Source organism: Apteryx mantelli, chromosome 1, assembly GCF_036417845.1.
Source record: "Apteryx mantelli isolate bAptMan1 chromosome 1, bAptMan1.hap1, whole genome shotgun sequence".
NCBI lineage: Eukaryota > Metazoa > Chordata > Aves > Apterygiformes > Apterygidae > Apteryx > Apteryx mantelli.
In genome coordinates this window covers 112,614,253-112,633,116 of record NC_089978.1, presented here as the reverse complement: position 1 = coordinate 112,633,116, position 18,864 = coordinate 112,614,253, and the positions used below count along the sequence as shown (strand labels likewise).

Sequence of the window (18,864 nt, the reverse complement as noted above, 5' to 3'; positions counted from 1 at the left end):
TCCAGAGTACATCTGGGAAAGTATATGGGAGAGAGATGGAGCTTACAGCCCCAGGCTTACAGTTCTCATTCAGACACTGACTTGCTGGGTATTCTGTCACTTAACTTCATTCTCTTTGTGTCTCCAACTGTAAAACAGATGAAGAGACATCTATCTTTGTGAAGTTCATTTATTTACAACTCAATTCACCAGATAAACATAACAGAACAAACTTAACTTTCTTGGAGTTCATGGTAAGGCAAAGATAAATTCTGCATTATCCCAATTAGAAGCCTGAATGCTCGGTTTACCTATATCTGGCCCAATTATTTCCACTAGAGAGGTGGAGAAAAAAAAGATACCAGAACCACTCAGATATGATGCAGACGCATCCCAGAAATGTTTTCTAGATGGTGGATCTTTCATAGTGTTTCTACAGGTATGATCTGGGTTTCCTTCTTTTCCTTCCACAATCAGTAACAGGGGTTTTTCATTATTTACTTCCAAGTGATCAATCTCTACAGCTAGCTTTGTGTTCCTGGACAGCTCAACAAAGCTGTGCAACAGAAGTTTCTGCAGCTGATAACCTTTAGGAAGTCTCTTTAAAGTCTTTTTCCCTTTGAATTCAATAACAAGGAGAAGACAATGCAGTATGACTACTCACATGAAAAAGGACTCAGTTTAACCAGTGACCTTTCTCTTTTTTTTTTTCTATTTCTCAAATTTGTCATCCTATTTTCATTGAAGTTCATTAGACAACACTTGTTATTTCTTTGCAATCCCTCTTTATCTCAAATCTTTGACTCTATGTGCAACTATTGTTATGAAAGCACAGCCGCATTGATGTAAAATATTTCTTAGAGCAAGTAACAGTATAGTGTCTATTTTTCTATTTTTCCTGCAACTTTTAATACAGATTACTGTTAAATCAAATGAAAACTTAGTGCACCCAAGCAACCATCAGTTAGGCAACCTCACTATGCAGGCTTCACAAGTTAAAGGATGGAGAACTCAACACCACTGAAAATGCTTGGTACTGGAACCAGTAATTAGCTCTACTAAAACACTTACCACACTTACCCATGAGCCAATTACCTGATATTAGAAGAAAATCTTATATACGTACCTGTACATACATCTAATGCTAATACCTGTGAATAAATTGCTCATGCTTGCTTGCTCTTTCACACACAAACAGGAAAAAGGAAATTTTAAGTTCCTTATAGAACTGAAAATCAACAAGCCCATCTCACATGCAAAGTACTACGCCACCCATGTTGATATAACAACCTACGAAACAAACATGTTTTAAAGCCCACTGAAATCAGGATCAGGAAAGGATTCTACTCCTAAATAAATGTCTAGAATTTTTTTCAGAATTAATCAGCTTGTTGAACAAGTACTTAATATTCACCACTCTGCCCTACAACAAGGGAATTTTGCTCTGCTCAACAATAAAGGCACTTAAGTCACTTGGAAATTCATAAACCTTGACTGTTAATGTTTACACTATGGTTTCTACTGACATTCCACTGTCAGGCAAATCCATCACAGTGGCTGTGAGTTTCAGGTACCACTGTCACAAACAAATTCGAGACCCTGAAAGTTCAGGTACTGTCTGTTCCTCTTTGCTGCATGTTAAGATTGTTCTTTCTACTGCTGTTCTCACAAGGACGTACCAGTGTCATGCTGAAAGTCCAGAGTTACCAGCTCCTGAAGTGGTTTGTGCAAACCAGTGGAGGATCACCGCACTGCCTCTTAAGTACTCTGTATCCCACAGTGCTCAGAACCATAAGAATAATATCCCATGAATAAACCATGACTCTTCTGGGAGAGCCCACAGTCCATCAGCTATGAAAAAAATAAAAAGCAGGAATGGCCAAGTATTCAGATTAAAAACAAAAACAGACAGACTTAATTTTATTACACTGCAAAGACAAGTAAAGGTTATTATGATTTACAGATAACAGAATGGCACTCTTACACTTCAGTTCACCTCCAAAAGGTTCTGATAACAAAGGTAGCTAAAAGGATTTCAGAATTCTTGCATGGTTTTCAAAGTTAAGACCAAATCCTTATGCAAGACTCTGGTTCTTGATATCCTGATCTGTAGTCATATGCAAATGTGATATTTACCTTTCTACCTTCTCTCTACCCCTAAAAATTTCCTAATCTTGGGAAATCCCCCTCTCTTAAGAATTTTCATTTCTCTTATGAATCAAGTTATATCCCCTTTTCAGAACAAATACTGACTGCCCTCTAACCATCAGCCTATGAGTGCTGCTTCCTTTTAGGCAAGACTGAAGCAAGCTCAGTTTTAGCAACACAGCATGTTTAAGTATGGAAAAACTTTTTAAAGATTTTTGACTGGCTGGAGGAAATTTATTCCCATTACTTGCTACACTGAAGCTCATAACTCATGTAAATTGATAATCCCTTCTTATATATAAACATAAGAAAAAGATACAGTTTAATACTAGTGTTTAGCTGACACTTGACAAGTCAGTAATCAAGCCTCCATTAGAAAACAACAGGCACAGAGGCAAAGCACATGATTTATGTTTAGGAAAAACAATAATTTATTTGAAAAATATTTTATAATGTTGTTATCCAGATGACTTCTAGAAATGTGCTTCTTTGCAAAATAAGGCTTTAAAAATACATTTGAACATGCATGTTTGATAGGTTGTCCAAATGACCACGAAACAGTGGGTCAGAACACAGGTACAATTTCAACTTTAAAGATAGCATTCATGTCCCAGTTCTTTGAGAAAGGTAAAATGTCCAACACTTCACATTTTCATTTTATTAGTAACTATCAAAACGCTTTATCATATTGATGACTGTAATACTTAGTGCGTTAGAGGATTTTGAAGGATTTGTCACTGTCAGTCCTACTACAGCAGCTGCAGTACCCACTTATCCCACAAGATGGCAAACAGAGACTAGAGCTTTATATGGTTTATTTTCATATTATGTCTTAGTTTTTCTTCTATGCTCATTTACACCTTTCACACAGACAGGAAAGAAAATATCCCAATGACCTACTTCTTCAACATTTCGCGTTTCTGTATGAGCCACACTTCCACTGGTAGACCTGAAAATTGTCAGCAGGGAAACTCAGAAAAGAAAAAATGAAAAAAACTTCTTAAAATGTTAACGTTCCTTACAGAACAATGATACCAGAAAACGACTCCCTTGCCTGACATCAACAGACTGCATGTTTAGTGTCTCTCAAAACACTATTAAGTAAAATTTAAGCCCTGTCTGCAGCTATAGTAAGACCTCCAACTGAACTTATGCCCATCAAATTGACTTCACGGTCTCTACCCCTTTAGAAACCTCACTCGTAATACGCACCTATTTCTGCGCAATGCCTCTCCCTTCGAATGAAGCCCCCCGGGAGGCCCCGTCACGCGGTCCATCGTTTTTACCAGTCGCCCGCAAGCGTCACAGACACCTCGAAACGCCGCCCTGGGCCCAGAGCCACGACGAGGCAGCACCCGGCCCGCGCGACGGGCCCGCGCGTTGCTAGGACACCGCAGCCTCCCCGAGGCAGCCCGTCGAGCGCGGTGCCCGCCTCCCAGCAACGCGTCCTGTCGCGCGGCGCTTTACGGCCGCGGGGGGCGCTTCCCCGTGCCCCTCGCCCGCTCGGGCGCCGCCATGTCCTCGCCGGGGCGGGCAGGGGAGGCGGACCGGACCTTGTTCGTGGGGAACCTGGAGAGCCGCGTGCGGGAGGAGATCCTCTACGAGCTTTTCCTGCAGGTGGAGGGCGGGGCCGGGCCGGACGCGCCGCGGGCTCCGGGCAGGGGCCTCTCGCCGGCCGCGCATCTCCGTAACGGAGAGCCTTAGCCGTTAGCCGCCCCCTGCCTCGCAGCAGCGGCGCGCCGGGCTGCGGCGGGGTGTGCGCCGAGGCGGCGGCCCGGCGGCAGGTCACCAGCTCCGGCAAGAGCCGGCGCCCGGTGCAGAAGCTGGCTGCCGCGCCGCGGTGGCGGCGGTAACGGCGTGCGCAGCTGCGCGCAGGCCGAGCCGGGGAGAGCCACCGGCTTCTGCTTCACAAGAGAAGGGCTCACCCAGAGAGCCCGTGCTTCCAGGGTCGGAGCTAGCGGGGCGCGGCGGGGCGTGCGGGCCCCGCAACGGGCCCCCCGCGAGGCTCAGAAACGGGGGGGCCGCCGGACAGCTGGCCCCCCAAAGCGGTCGTCTGATCGGCAAACGTATGGGGCTGGCAGGTCTTGGAAGACCTACAGACACGAGCGTTTTTCTTATTTTTGATAGTTGTTACCGCTTCTGCAGCCTCGCGATGCTTGACGTGCTGATCTGAACTGTCCCTCTGTCCCCTATCTCCTTTTTCAAATTTCTCCCCTCGGTTTTCCTTTTCTTTGCTGTGTAAATTTCGATGCAACAAATGGGTCCCAAGTTAGTGAGGAAGTTAGATAGTTGAAAGGCGTTTTAAAAATCCCCATGAAAAATCTCTCTACACTTTTTTTTATTATTATTATGAAAGATTTTGAATTAGAAAAATGTAAGCAAAAGGACTGAAAATGAGTTGAGCAAGGATGAAACTGCTAACAGAATGGGACAGGAAATAGGAACGATTTGCAGGTAGGACTCAGGACTAAATGATTTTTATAATAATTTTTTTATGCTTTGATACTTGAGAAGATATTAAAAGTTTTATCAGCCATCTTTTCAGGGGGGTGGAAGGACTATATTAAATAGCCAGAGCTGTTTTTCAAATTGTAACTTAAACTGTTTCTTTGGAGATTAAGTTATGCCAAGGAGGAAAGAAAACAGAAAAGAGAAAATGTTTCCTGTGCTATCTCTTCCTACGCTGACTACACTCTCAGTCATCTTAAAAAAACAAAGAAAAAACCCTCTTCTTAAACTCTCTTAAGATCAAGAAACTTGCTTCAGGGTTGGGCTATGTTAAGATACTGACTTGGTTTCAGTTTTGATCTCTGACACTGACAGAACCTTTGTTTGGCAGAGCCAGGCTTATTAACCTGAAAGTAGCAAGGAGAAGAGGGGATAGAAAATGCAGAGGAGGGAGCATTATATCAGTAATGCTAGCGTCAAATTTCAGATGGATTGACAAAAGTAACCGAAGGCAAGGTTTTCCTGATTTTTTTTTTTCTTTCTTCTTTTTCTCCTGGCCTGATCTAGTCAGTCTATCTCAAGCTTAAAGTTCTCAGACTCCGACTGGACAGTCAGCCAACAGCTTGGTGATAGATTTGCTTTCACGTATCTACTCAGTTCCTACGATCTCAGAATGAAGCTTGCTTCCTTCTGGTATGTTAGCAAACTAAAAAGTACAAAAAAGAGATGGCAGAATAATTTGTTCTCTTCATTCGCTAATCAAAACTTTTTCTGCTAACCAGTTCTATTCAATTGATTAATCTGAAGGTCATCTTGTTACTAGGCGAGATTACAGCATGCTACTCCATTTACATCAAAAGGCTTTTTTGTTTGGTCTAGTCTAGCCTTTTGGTTTTCAGCTGTTCCCATCTCTTCCTAACTTCGGTTTTAACTCTTCCCTAAAATTATCTAAGAAACAGATTTTTTCTTCATTTTCTATGCATCATTCCTACCTGTTTCCAATATTAAACAGAATTCTGTTACTTAATTATAAAAAAATTGTTTAAGGTAGCTTGTCTTACCAGAGACATGAGTAATACTATACAAATCTTGGCACAAAAGTGATAAAAATAGGCAGATAACTCTTAGAATGCAGTTCTGCATGACTGTTCTGCATAATCTGCTTCAGTTCATCTAACTGCTTACTTTTATCTATGTCTTTAGGTCATCCCAGTAACACTTACTTATCTTCCTCTTCATCTCACTCTCTTCTCACTCACACTTCTCTGATTTTTGCTGCAACAGCATGTGCTTCTGTTTGCAGTGTTGTCCTTCCTTGGAGAACATACAGTTCAATCTTCCTAGTACATTCTAGCCTTAAAATGCGCTCCTGAACTGTAGTTTTCCCCCTATCAAATGAGGAGAAAATATTTATGAATATTACTTCTAAATTATTAATATTTTTATTTATGAACAGGAAGACTACATATTTAAAAGACTGATCTGCAATGCACATGACTTTGTTGCTTCTAGTTCTTGAAGAACCAGATCTTCTTTACTAGGCAAATAATAATCGGAAGACTTGATATGTCATTTTTAGAAAACCTGCAGAGAAGTGCAGAACACCAAAAATGCCTTAAAGAGTCAACTGAAGAGAAAATAAACATTTTGTTACCAAAAAAAAAAAAAAAAAAAAAGCAAAACAGCAAACTTCAAGATATGGGGAAAGACAAGATCAATGTTTTGAAGATTTCCTGCCCAGGAAAACCTAGGTATTACGCACTGCTGTATAGCCTGATCATCCTTCTGCATTGATAATAAAAATGGTACATTGTTTTCGATCCTTAGTGTTTGTCTGTATTACTTTCCCCTTACTTTCCCCCAGAAGGGGCAGGGCAGAAGCTAGGAAATGTTGCTCATTTTTGAGAAAGAAACATCTTATTTAAATTAGGAGTAGTTTATACACAGCTGGCAAAAATGTATTGCTATCAGATGTTATCACAGGTGAAGATCTTTATTATCTTCAGTCTAATAACTTGGAAGAAGACAACTCCACATCATCACTCTAAATGCTCACAGCACACAAACTGCAGATTTGTTGTTTGACAATAATTATCAAAACTGCAGAATAATAAAGTAAATTACTTTCTTCTCCATGTCTTAAGTTCTTCATCTGAGCATATTTTGTGTATTTATTTTGAAACTAACTGTTTATGCACATTTTAATTGCTGTAAAGCTGTTACCATAAGTTAAATTGTGTTTTGCCTAAACCAAACCATGGCTTCACAACTATGAATCAGTATCATCAGTAATTTAGACATTCAGTAATTCTGTTACCATATTTGGGGGATTACTTTGTAACTTACCCAGGTCAGCAATGAGGTGACATATTATATCCTCCTAAATACAAGTTACATCTTAAAAGCTCCTGACCAGGAGGAGACTTCCTCTGGCCCTCTCTTTTCACTCTGCTAAATCAGCCTTACAGATGTGCAGGGGGGTTTTTGACAAGAAATTGTTAATTCATTGACTAATATTCAGTCTTGATAAAGGAAGAATCATCATCTTCAACATCTGTTATGAAAATGACAGTTTCTTTGAAAATAGAGCCAAGATTTAAGGAATATCACTGCTTTAATTTGGTAGAAATACTAAACCAGGATTAAAATAATACAGATGGGTAGAGATGGAAACTCTTTTTAGTGAAGATATTTCAGCCTAAGTTTTTTGTTTTGTTTTGTTTTTGTTTTTTGTCAGGAAGAGTATGTTGTCTTTGATGAGATAAATGAAGGGTCTCTTGAGTCCTTGCCATGCATTTGTGCTGAGGGTTAGGTAGTACTTAACAGAAAACTTGTTTTATGTGTTTTGTTTTGGTTTTGTAAGTACTACTCTGTATTCAGGTTTGTTCTTCCTACGGTTTTGATACTGCCTATTTTAGGAATTTAAGCAAGTGTAAAACAGAAGCATGTTAATGGAGTAGGTCACTTACACAGTGGTATTATCAATTTGTGGAGTTATATTAGCTGTGCACAAACCTCTGTAGAAATTCTGCTAACAGCTATGTGTATACATAAGATAGCCTTTGCCACAAAGAATTGGTAACTTAGTCTCCCTCCTATCATAATTATCCTTATAGCTGTCATAATTATCCTTTTAAAAATAATCAAGAAATAATTTGATTATTGAAAAGTAAAGAGGATATAATTATAAGAGAGAACACTAAAGATCACCCACAGAGTGATGCTTGGTTCCCTTTTAATAAAGAAACTTCAGAATTAGAAGTCAGGGCGTGTGGAGACACATTTTCAAAATTAAGTAGAGAATCTTATACTGAGAGAGTTGTGCTGTTTCTGACTATGGCAGAATATGCATCATTATGAAATACATATTCAAAGCAGAATGAAAAGCCACTCTGCTAAGTTCTGTGAGAAAATAATACAAATTTCTTTCAGGCTGGACCATTAATCAAAGTGACCATTTGTAAGGACAAAGAAGGAAAACCTAAGTCTTTTGGATTTGTCTGCTTTAAGCATACCGAATCAGTGCCTTATGCAATAGCTTTGCTGAATGGAATCCGTTTGTATGGAAGACCAATTAAAGTACAGTATCGGCTCGGTAGGTTTAGTAGTCTCAATGATTAAGTTTGTCTAAGTAGTTGCTAAAATTAAATTCTAGTTATTGTAAAAAATATTGTAAAGTTTTTGCATCCTAAAGTCTTTTAGAAAGATAATAATTTATAGTTCAACAAATTACAGTCCATTCATTTTAAGAAACATTAACTTTTCATGGCTTTTGCATAGGGAAGGATTCAAACTTTGTATTTTTGTTTATTTAGAAAGAAATAATAGGTTGGTTTAGAACAACATAATTTCTAAGCCAGCTCAGACAATACACTATGGAAAGTATTTACAACAACTCTGGCATGGCAGTTTTTCATGCCAGGTTACATTTAGGAATCAGGATGTGACTTTAATTTGCAGTCTGACAGGAGCACTTGATTAAGAATTTGTGTAGCTGCTTTCAAGTTGTTTGATGATAGGTTTTCTACTAAGGCCATAGAGTTACCAGAGCTTTTATTTTAAGCGGAAGGGACTGTAGTGAGAAGAATGTGGTCAGATTCATATTCTTCATTTTATGTTTATAAAAATAAACTTTCTATAAAATTAATGATCAAGGCAGTGTTTGCTGCCCAAACATTTAGCACTGATGTTCACTCTGAACACTGGGCTACTCCTTCCTTAGAAGGCTGTATAGAGTAGTTTCAGTTTTCAAGTAAAATGGCTGAGGTTCCTAAAATCAGAAGCATCTGCTCTGAGGAAAGCAACTGTCTGCAAATGAGTGGGAATGATTCTGTTTTCGATTATTTCAACAGTCCTGATTTATGCTTCTGTAAATGGGTGTGAATAAGTGATAAATGAACATTTTCATGCATTAAAATGACAATATAGATTTTTATCTGCCATAATATAGCACCTTGCCTTTACAACTACTCTAATATGCTAGCCCACCACAGATGACAGAACAGTTTCTGTGTTTTTAAATGATTAATCAAATAGTCATAATTGAATAGTTATTATGCTCTTATCTTATTTACAGGGAGTTCACACTCTTCAGAACTAAACAACCCTGCACATGGTTTTGAGAACTATGTTGACGTATATTCACCTTCATATAGGTAACAAAGATCACTTGTGAATTTAATTGCATGATTTGTTTTTAATCTCATTAAAAAGTCAGTTGATGTGGTAGAAGTATGTTACAAAGAGCAGCAATATCCTTCAAAAATATCACTTATAAAATAATAAAAATGATCCTTTCTGATATTGTTTATAGGAACAGAACAAGGTCTTAACAGAGGAAAAATCAGAATGCAACAAGATGTCTAGAGTCCTCTTCAAATATTTTAAGAGGAAATATTTTTAACGTACCAGATTTTATCACGTTCATGTGACATTCCTTTTCGACTGAAACACACCCATTTAATACACTGTTGTGCCCCCGTTTTAAGGAACATTAATTGATTTCTGATGTTATGCCAGATCCTTAATGACTGTACTATATTGTCACAAAGGATTCTTTTGGAATTTAATATGTTGTATTTTAAATTTGCAACATGAGATCAATCTGTAGACTTTTCATAAAAACAGCCATAGCACACTTTGACTGCATCCTACTGACAGCTTACAACTAGCCCTAGTTAATGTTTGGTTGTTTCACTTGCCAGAGGTTCAAGCAGCTTCAGCTTTCCAGTCTTCAGTTGTTTCTGCAAGATACAGAAACCTGAAAAATTATTGGAGTATAATATATAACTTGTAGTGAAGTATATAACACATATAAAACTAGAAATGTTTTGATTGATAGTTCTTAGGGATAAAAATCTGATAATGGAGAAAAGCTTTTAAAACCTCATTGAGTTTGTATTCATAACTGTGTGTATTTGCACAAGCAGCTGTCACACACATACAAATGCACAGGTACAAACTGTCAAAGGAATTACAAACACCCTAGTTTCAGTATTTCTCAACATTTCAAATTCAACATTTTTGTTTACAAGTGTGACAGAACTCTCTGCAGAAGCTAAACTCCAACAGTCAAATCGAAAACTTTTGAGTTTGTGAACTTACATAGATGTGAAGATTATACACTGCTTGAGTCTTAGGATGTATTTTCCTTGTTTTACTACAGTTTTTCAGGGAAATTCAATTGTTAATATCTTAATCCTCCTCATGGACATACTCGTTATATCCCAGTAGTTAAATCTCAGCACTTCAGTAAGCAGTATTTGATGGAAGTCTACCCTTTGTATATTTACTTGTTTTTCCTAGGTATCAAGAGCCTTATGGAAATCCTCCATTTCCTGTTATTCCTTTTCCAGTGAACAATAATTTACCTCAGGAATACTCAGTCTTTCAAAAGATGGTGAGTTTGTGGTAAAAGTTATAAATGGCGGGGAGGGGGCTTATGAAGTTGAAGGTATTCTGCATTTCTGCAAATAAGGGTGGTTATTTGATACCTCAGAATGTCTTTTAGGCTGCTAACTTTGACTACATTAGGTCAGGGTTTTTTTATCACTTAAGTGTACTATAATAACAGGGGAACAATTAAACCAAAACATTTTCTTATTGTAAGAATGTCTTTAAGTCATAAAACATCTTTCAAGTGTAGCTTAAGATTGCCAAAGTCTACAGGAGGAGCTCTTTACTGTTTCTCATTCCATATCCTCTTGCTGAGGCAAGCTAACCTAGCAAAATTACAACCATGCAAGCAATAGTCTTTTCAGACACAGGAATTCAGTCAGGGAGCCTCTTAACTCTCCTACTTGATTCAGATTTGCCCAAGTCTGAAACATGGACCTGTGTTAAAGCAAATGAAAACTCCCACAACACACCACCACAACCAATGACAGAAACAAGTCAGCACAACAATGATTTGAAGGTTTCTGGCCTGAACCTTGCCTCTGCATGTTCATGCCTCTGCAGTTCTCGCATGCATTATTTACTTTTATTGCAATATATAGTAAGAACTACTATTCCAGTTCCCCTCTAACAGAATATGACATTACTGGTCCATTTTTCCTTACCTAATCTCTACTGAGATAGTCCACAAGGCAACTGGAACAGTTTCTTCAGATGGCAACCTATGGGACAAATCCAGCTCACCAAACAGAGTCATGGAGCTTCTAAATCTGATGAGTGTGGATCAGTAAGAATGAAGAAACCCAGCTGTCTTTTAATGTGGGGTGCGGACTGTGGGCAGTGCTGGTGCCACCCAGTCTGACTGGGGAATGATCCAACACCTTGTAACTGCAGAAGAGGTGAACTTTGGGTGGGTTATTCCTGCTAGCTGCAATCTGAGGACAAAAATGGAGAGGGGCTATTCCCTGTTGCATGGATCTGGTGCTGGCCTGCCTCTCCTCTTCCCTTGCTGTGCCCCCGGTAGAGCTGATGCTTGCACAAACTTTCATATCCCTTCCATTGTGGCTGAAAGGGCCAGGAACGTACCAACTCCGCCATTTTGCTCACTGGTGACTACGGTTCTTAGTAACAATCTAGTGCATGCACACTGAGACACCAAACTGTCAGCAGATCAGCACATGCAACCAACTCCATTCCATCCTCTGCCTGCTAGAAGGGACAGTACTTCAGGCAGTCTCCAGTGATGGCTTGGTGCTCTAGACAAGCTTAAGCAGAATAAGCTCTTCTCACATGTTCCCCCACACACATATCCCTCACCTTTTTTGGGGTGGGCCAGGCACTTACTTGTTCTTAGTGCCAAGTACTTACTTAGGAGTCTGCACATAGGACACACTCAGACATGCTCCGCAATATTTTTCTAGTTACTTCTAGTCAGTAGAAAGTCACTCTTCCTTCTCTGACCTTTGTAATTGTATTGCTGTATTTGGGGTGTGCACGTTTATATGAGAGGGACTCTCTGGATACTTTAGGGAACGTAGCAAAGAGCTGGGCTTGTGCTGAGGTGTTCCAAGGGCTGTGGTGTATGGATTCGCTATACCTCGTTGGAATGCCTTGTTGCCCAGTTACTTTAAAATTAGTTCAATCAAAATAAATTGCAGATGCACTGCAGTTACAAATATTTATAAAATACACAGATGAAGAAATGAAAGAAATGTCATGTTTGATTACCTTACACAAAGATTAAATGGCAGTTTAATCTTGCATCAGATTATGTCTCTCTGTTCCACCTTTGCCAAGAAGGATGTCTACTTTTTCCAACTATACTAGTTGATCTATAAAATATATAAGCTCTACTCACAAACCTTTTGTGTTTAAGTTATTTCATATAACTTGCTATCAATATTTTCATTGTAGAAGCTGTAATGCATGCAAATTTAAACTCTACAAAACTTTCTCTGAACAGCATTAACAGCTTGGTTTTTACTTCTCTAGATGAACCATTTTTTAGCACAGCAGTACACAGTACACAGTCCAGGGGGTCAACAATTTCCTTTCAATCAGATGACTTCACCACTGCCTTCAAATTTATCCATTCCTCCCTATCAGAATCAACTTGCAAATTTTAAGTCTGGACAGAGTTCTTTTGAGTGGGCCCTGCCACATTCAAGTGATTGCAAAGTGTACCAGAAGGATGAAAGCACCTCTAAAAGAAGGAGAGAACAGCTAAGTTGCGACAGTGACAGTAGTATTGAGAACGACAAAAAGAAACAAAGAGAATGTGACCAAAAATACAAGAAGTGCAAAAACAAGAAAAAAAGGCATTAATACAGTGTAACTGGATTCATTCTTTTCTCATCTTAATTACATTTGATTTTTTTGAGAGAAATTGCCTCTCATCCTTGCACTTTATTAAAAAAGGAATTTTCAATATTTATGATATTATATTTCAAATGTATTATGCATAAAGTATTCTGATACTGTAGTACTGTTTAAGGTATAGGAAACATTTAAGATGAAGTTTTCCTAATGAAGGACAAAAGTAGTTATTTTTATTTCTTCCCCAAAATCATGGACTGCTGTTATTTCACTAATACAGAAACTTAATGAAAATGCATAATTTCAGCCATTCATGAAGCACATGTATCACTTCCATCACCAATGAATGTATCTATCTTGAATGTATTATTGTGAATGGTGTAATAATTGTCTGGAGATGTTGATTAAGTCAAAGCAGTCAGCAGGACAGAAATTTTAAGTGTTATATCAGAGTTGTGTTTGGCACGAACGCACGGAGAGCTATACTTTTTTTTTTCCCAAATATAAGAGTCTTTACTGATTTAGCTCTGATGTTATCTATAGTTACATCACCTTGTTTGTTCACTAGAGCTAATTTTTTTCCCAGCAGTAAATTTTGGGTAAAATAAGGGCACTTGCACTAATTACATGACTTACATATGTATCAATACTCAAATGAATGTGTATATTTTACAGCTGCAGTATGTACTAACAAGAACTACATGAATATATGCATCTTTCTATAAATTTATTCTCTAGTGCTTATGTGGGAACACTGAATGTTATTTGTAACAAATGGATGAAAAACTTAATGGAGTATCTCCATTAGAGTTCTAATTAGTAGCATAAGGGCACGAGTCAGGTGAATTACTACTACCTGTTAAGAAGAAAAGTCTTCTACCTGTTTAGCAGAGAAAAAATAAACTCACATGGTGGTGAATCAAAATAGTGAAATGACCTATTCTATATCTTTTGAAACTTCTAATTATTCACAGCTGCCATCAATACCTACAGACAGATACAGACGTGTTATACAAGACCTTGGTGAAACACTTACGGTGAAACACTTTTATGATACTATTATATGAGAAAATGAAAAACTTCATTTTCAGCTATTTAATATTGCATAAAGTTAAGTCTACTATTTAGACTATATGTAGGCTCCAAAGTGAACCTCACAGAAGAAAAGGATTTGGGTTTTGTGATTTATTAAACTCATTCTTGTAGATAACTTTGGTTTGCTTGAAAGAAACACTCTTCATCATTACTTCAGTATTGAGAAAGAATATCCAAGTTTATCGTGAATAAGGTGATGAACTGCTGGCTTTTTTTACAAGCCCAAATGAGATTCAAAATGGAAAAACATTTAGCTTTCAACAATTTCTATTTCATCTGATAAGTCACAGCTAATGAAATCAATTTCTTAAGCTTTTAACTTCCCAAAGGGATTACTTTTGAGCTTCAGAGACACTCCTATAACACCACAGTATGGCACCCTTGAGATGTTACTAGCAACTGAATTCAGCCATCTCCAGAAAGAATGTACATAACAAAGATTTACACCTTATGTCTTTAAGAAACATGCTAAATCTGCCTGGCTCCTTTTCCCTTTTCCCTCCACCCTTCCACACAAATGCCTGCACCTTTTATCTTTTATCATATCTTTTTATGCTTGCACCTTTTATCACAGCCTAGTGCTAAAGTTACTAGTGGGATGCAGATATTATCCAACTTCTGTTGGAATATATGACTGACATTATACCAGTCAGTTGCTGATCACAGAAGCTGCCAGAAAGACAGAAGAAGTTAACATATGAAATACACTCAATTTCTTTAAACTTGTCTCACATGCTAAAGAAATGTAAATATAACCAAGTGGAAGAAGAATATGTTAACATTACCTTACTTTATAAGTGATGTTCATCAGACAAAAGAGAAACCAGATGGATGTCCAAACCAAAGTTAGCCTAGATAAAGATAAACTTAAATCAAGTCTATGCTAGTATATCCTTATCAGACTTCCCCAGCAGATGGGTAAGATAATCTGTTTTGTTCAATTATATGCTAAAAAACGAATGTCATACATGATCATATGCATATAGCTGATAAAGTATCAATCCTATTCTAAAGAAATATTTTTTCTTAGCCACTTTCTTCTTAGTCTTTTTTCCCTGAGGGAAATGTGGGTTTGTAGCACATCTCGATATCTTTTTATCTAGAATTCCTCAGTGTGTTAAGAGAACAGTTAGGAATGGTGTGAATGTGATAAAATTAATCATAACTAAATCTCTTCTATACATCTGAAAACTTAATCAGGACCTCATTTGAGTCAGGGCCTTATTGATGTTTTAATTACACTGTCACCAGGTTTAGGAAATAAATTACTGTATACAGAAACACTTGGCTTTAGCCTCGACTAACTATTTGTTCACCCCTTATCTGTTTCAGCCCCTATTTTCATTCTTTAGGAAAATGTAACAAATGTTTGGGTTTTGTGATTTATTAAACTCATTTTTCTTGTATATAACTTTGGTTTGCTTGAAAAGAACGCTCTTCATCATTACTTCAGTATTGAGAAAGAGTATGCTCTACGCTAGTTTTGTTTCTAAATTATTGCTGAAATTTTGTCCTGGTCTTTTGTTTCCCATACTACTAGCTGACCACACAGAATCTTGTTTTTCCTGCTGACACATTTAGACTTGTTTCTTTCCATTTTATTATATGGAATGGAACGCACAGTTATTTCCACTATATTGGACAAATCAGTATCGCTGCAGACCCTGTTCTAATTTAAGGACACAACCTTCCAGCTCAACAAGAGCGAGTCAAAGGGAAGGTGAAATGAGAGATTAAGACTACAGAGTAAAATCAAGATACTGATTTTCATTAACTTTTGGGGAAAATTTATGTTTAGAAGAAATGACAGTGATAGAAATTATTATTACAGTTTCCTACCTACCTTTGCATCAAAACAGTAATGAGCAAACTGAATGATACAACACGAGACCTCCAAAAAGCAAAGCTAAAAAGCAATACAAGTAACAAAGGTGAAAACATGCAGATTTTCTATACGATTTGCCATGTTCCCAGTGCTGCACTTGTCTGGTTCCAGTGACAGACTAGTTTTAACTGCTAGCTTTGGGGGAATAGTTAGGACAACACTGAACATACATTATTTAAATTTTATCTGAAAATATTTAAGTTGGATCTGTCCAGTAGTGATTGCACTGTAGTGCTCTGCTTTAAACAGGAGACCGATTTGTTCTAAACAGAGAAGCACAAAGTGGCCCCCTCCCTCTGTGGGTCCAATTCTACTACACAAGGACTATCGCTTGTTCATCATTTTCTGATGCACTAAAGCCAGCAGCACACATCTAGCTAAGACTTGTTTTTTTCTTTTTTTTTTTTTTTAAAAAAAAGGATTTTTATATGTTTGGTCACCATTAAGCGACATGTCTGTGAGTGAGCCCCTCCTGCCTCCGGCCCTCGCAGTTTTACTTGAACACTGCCCACAGTCCAGCCTCTGGCAAAAGGACACCAGCAAGGCAGGAGTCACATACTAACCACTCCTCAGCGGCCGCAGCTCTCTCGTTTTAAGGCCCAAAACGCATTTCTCCGCAAGGTCTGCGGTTGTGCTGACACTGCGCTGTACGGCCCCGTCTGCCAGGGGGTCCCCGTGGGGCTGGGAAACAGCACAAACCCCGCCGCTACACCTGCTAATTTCCGAGGGAAAGCCTCGAAAATCAGCTGCAAGTCGCTCAGAGGGCGTCAAGCCGGCCACACCAAGCCGGCCGCGCCGCGCCCCCACGCCCAAGCGCCGCGCCGCCTCACGCCGCGCCGCTAACGGTCTCCATAGGCGGCCGCTCCCGGGGAGGGGCTCCGCAGTGCCCGCCCCGGCGTGGCGTAAGGGCGAGGGTGCCCGCACCGCCGGGGAAGGCCGCGCTGCCATGGCCGCCGCCCGCGGGAGACGCGGCGGCTTTTACGAGCGCCTGAGCCCGTCCGGCAAGAAGGTGACCCAGCGCGGGGCCGGGCAGGCGCGGGGCGAAGAGGCTCCTCACGGCCTGTCCGCCGCCTCGGGGCCGCCGGGCGGGAAGGCGCCGCGCCGGCAGGGAGCGGGGGGGTGGCGCGGGTGGCGGAGGCGAGGCCGGCTGCTCCCGGGGGCGGCGGGGAGAGGCGCGGCCGTGCCCTGGGGGCCGCCGCCTCGGGGCCGGCGCTCGTGCCTCCGCGTCGTCACCTCGCATCTTCGTGGAAGGCCTCCTCTTAATAAGGCTTTCCTGACTTGACTACAACCTTAGAAACAGCCTTTAAGGGGCATGTATTGTATCCCCCGTATATGTTACTATATTACATGTGTTATTATGTTATATATATTACACCCCCCGTATTTTATACGGGGGGGGGGTGTGGGGAGGGGAAGCAGCAGGGAAGTTTCTGCAAACCTTTTCCAAAACCTCAGTTCCAGAAAGCTCACAGGGTTTAGGGGATCGGATGGCATTTCACTACATAATCAGGGTGACTGGGCTGCTCCTGTCAAGAGCCAGGAGGTGGAGGAGCAGCCGGTATGACAATGTGTAATAAAAGTGGATGTGGTGGTGCGTGCCAGCACCTGAAGTGACACCATCAACAAATCAAAACCTGCTGGAGTTTCTTTCTAGATAAATACAGTCATAGAATCCTAAAAATTAATTATTAAAAGTGTTTTCAGGCTGTCAAATATCAAGGGATTCATATAATTGGTATAGGAAAACAAGGTTTTAAATCAGAAAACTGTCAAACAGTGAAGGAGTACCTACTTTAAATTTGATCAGATTTCCTGTAGATTTTTTTGTCAAAATGCAGTTAATAAGAAGTGTTATGTGTTGCAGGTATGTCCTGGGATACATACTTTGAATTTATAGGGAGGAGAGAATAGTCTTTAGGCCAGGGTTTTGTTCAATATATCTCCTCATTTTTTTTTTGCTAAGGAAAAACAAACTTTGCTAATGACAGAAATGGGAGCAGGATTTGACCGAAGCCAGTAGATGGTTATGCCAGCATTTCTGCTGTTCATTAGTAAAAGCTAATAGTTAAACAAACAACTGTGTGTGGATGTAAAACTCAGAAATAGTAATGTACAATGATACTTAAATCAGATACTTAAATCTGATATCAAAGGGTGAGTTTCTCCATCAGATGCACAGCAAAATGTGTTTCTTTGTTACAGAGACAACATTTTTCTTGTGTATTTGTTTCTTGGATTATCCTTTAGCCTTTTGGTTTTTTGACTGAAAGTACAACAAAAATTGTTGTGAAAATATACAGGGTCTCAGAGCACCAGCACCATATGTTTTTGACAGGCGAATTTTTATACTACCTACAGAAAAGATCTGTAAGTGCCTTTCTTGTTAGAAATGATTTTAAGGTGATACTGAATTTCTGAGCCACAGAATTTCCTCCTTAGGTGTGCTGAGGTCTTGGGTGTGGGTACGAATTCCCCAAGAAATGTGCGAGAGTTCATATTTGTTTTCCTCTGTTACACTTATCTCCATTGACAACGTATGAAATTGGCAATGACACAATCCTCATATTCTTCACTTCTTTACATGCACTTTATACATTAGTAGTCCTTCATATGTGAAAGGAGTTAAAGGAGTTTGCTGTTCTTCTGATAGCTAGGTTTTCAAATGAGAAAGAAAACAACATTTTAGCTGTCAGAGCTTTAAGGAAGGTTTGCTTATATTGTGCATGACTTACTGTTGGTATTATCATACTCTAGTGTAGAGTATGTGTAAACAATGCAAAATCAATCTAAGGTGGTGATTTATATTTTCTTACAGAGGGAGAGATAAGTTCTTTTATTAAGTCCTGTACCTGTACGTTTCCCTCGTTCTTCATGCCTTGTGTTAAACAGAGTATATTGGTGGGAGCAGGTGATGGAAAAAAAGAAGTGCAAGTGCAGTATAGGCATTGGGTGGGACTGGATACCAGCAGGGAAGAAAGTGAGGAGGACAGAATAGGGTAGGAGGAGGAGCCAGTCCAGTGGGGCCAGTCTGGAGAAAGTGATGGTAAATACTGCTGTGAAAAATATTTCTGGTAATTCTGCAGTTTAAAATATAAAGT

General features: G+C 39.4%; 2 protein-coding genes across 7 annotated transcripts in view; both read left to right on the top strand.

Annotated features, from left to right (window-relative positions):
* Window positions 1-3,607: 3,607 nt before the first annotated feature.
* RBM11 (RNA binding motif protein 11) lies at window positions 3,608-15,248 on the top strand. Of its 6 annotated transcripts, none has more exons than XM_067299796.1 (7): window positions 3,671-3,744; window positions 5,143-5,268; window positions 6,032-6,380; window positions 8,008-8,170; window positions 9,152-9,230; window positions 10,381-10,474; window positions 12,463-15,248. In XM_067299796.1, exons 3-7 carry the CDS (start codon window positions 6,378-6,380, stop codon window positions 12,793-12,795), a joined length of 672 nt encoding a protein of 223 aa, XP_067155897.1. In that variant the 5' UTR covers window positions 3,671-3,744; window positions 5,143-5,268; window positions 6,032-6,377; the 3' UTR covers window positions 12,796-15,248. The 6 variants fall into 6 exon arrangements, with proteins under 6 accessions (XP_067155890.1, XP_067155897.1, XP_067155926.1 ...); XM_067299801.1 differs by lacking the exon at window positions 3,671-3,744 and adding an exon at window positions 4,569-4,581; XM_067299825.1 differs by lacking the exon at window positions 5,143-5,268 and having other exon boundaries at window positions 3,703-3,744; window positions 6,155-6,380.
* Window positions 15,249-16,663: 1,415 nt separating this feature from the next.
* The window catches only part of LOC106489410 (multidrug resistance-associated protein 1-like), a 37,582-nt gene continuing 35,381 nt past the window's right edge, over window positions 16,664-18,864 (top strand). The window contains exon 1 of the mRNA XM_067299780.1: window positions 16,664-16,775. Coding sequence (XP_067155881.1) covers window positions 16,713-16,775 — 63 coding nt within the window. The 5' untranslated portion in view covers window positions 16,664-16,712. The remainder of the gene's footprint in view (window positions 16,776-18,864) is intronic.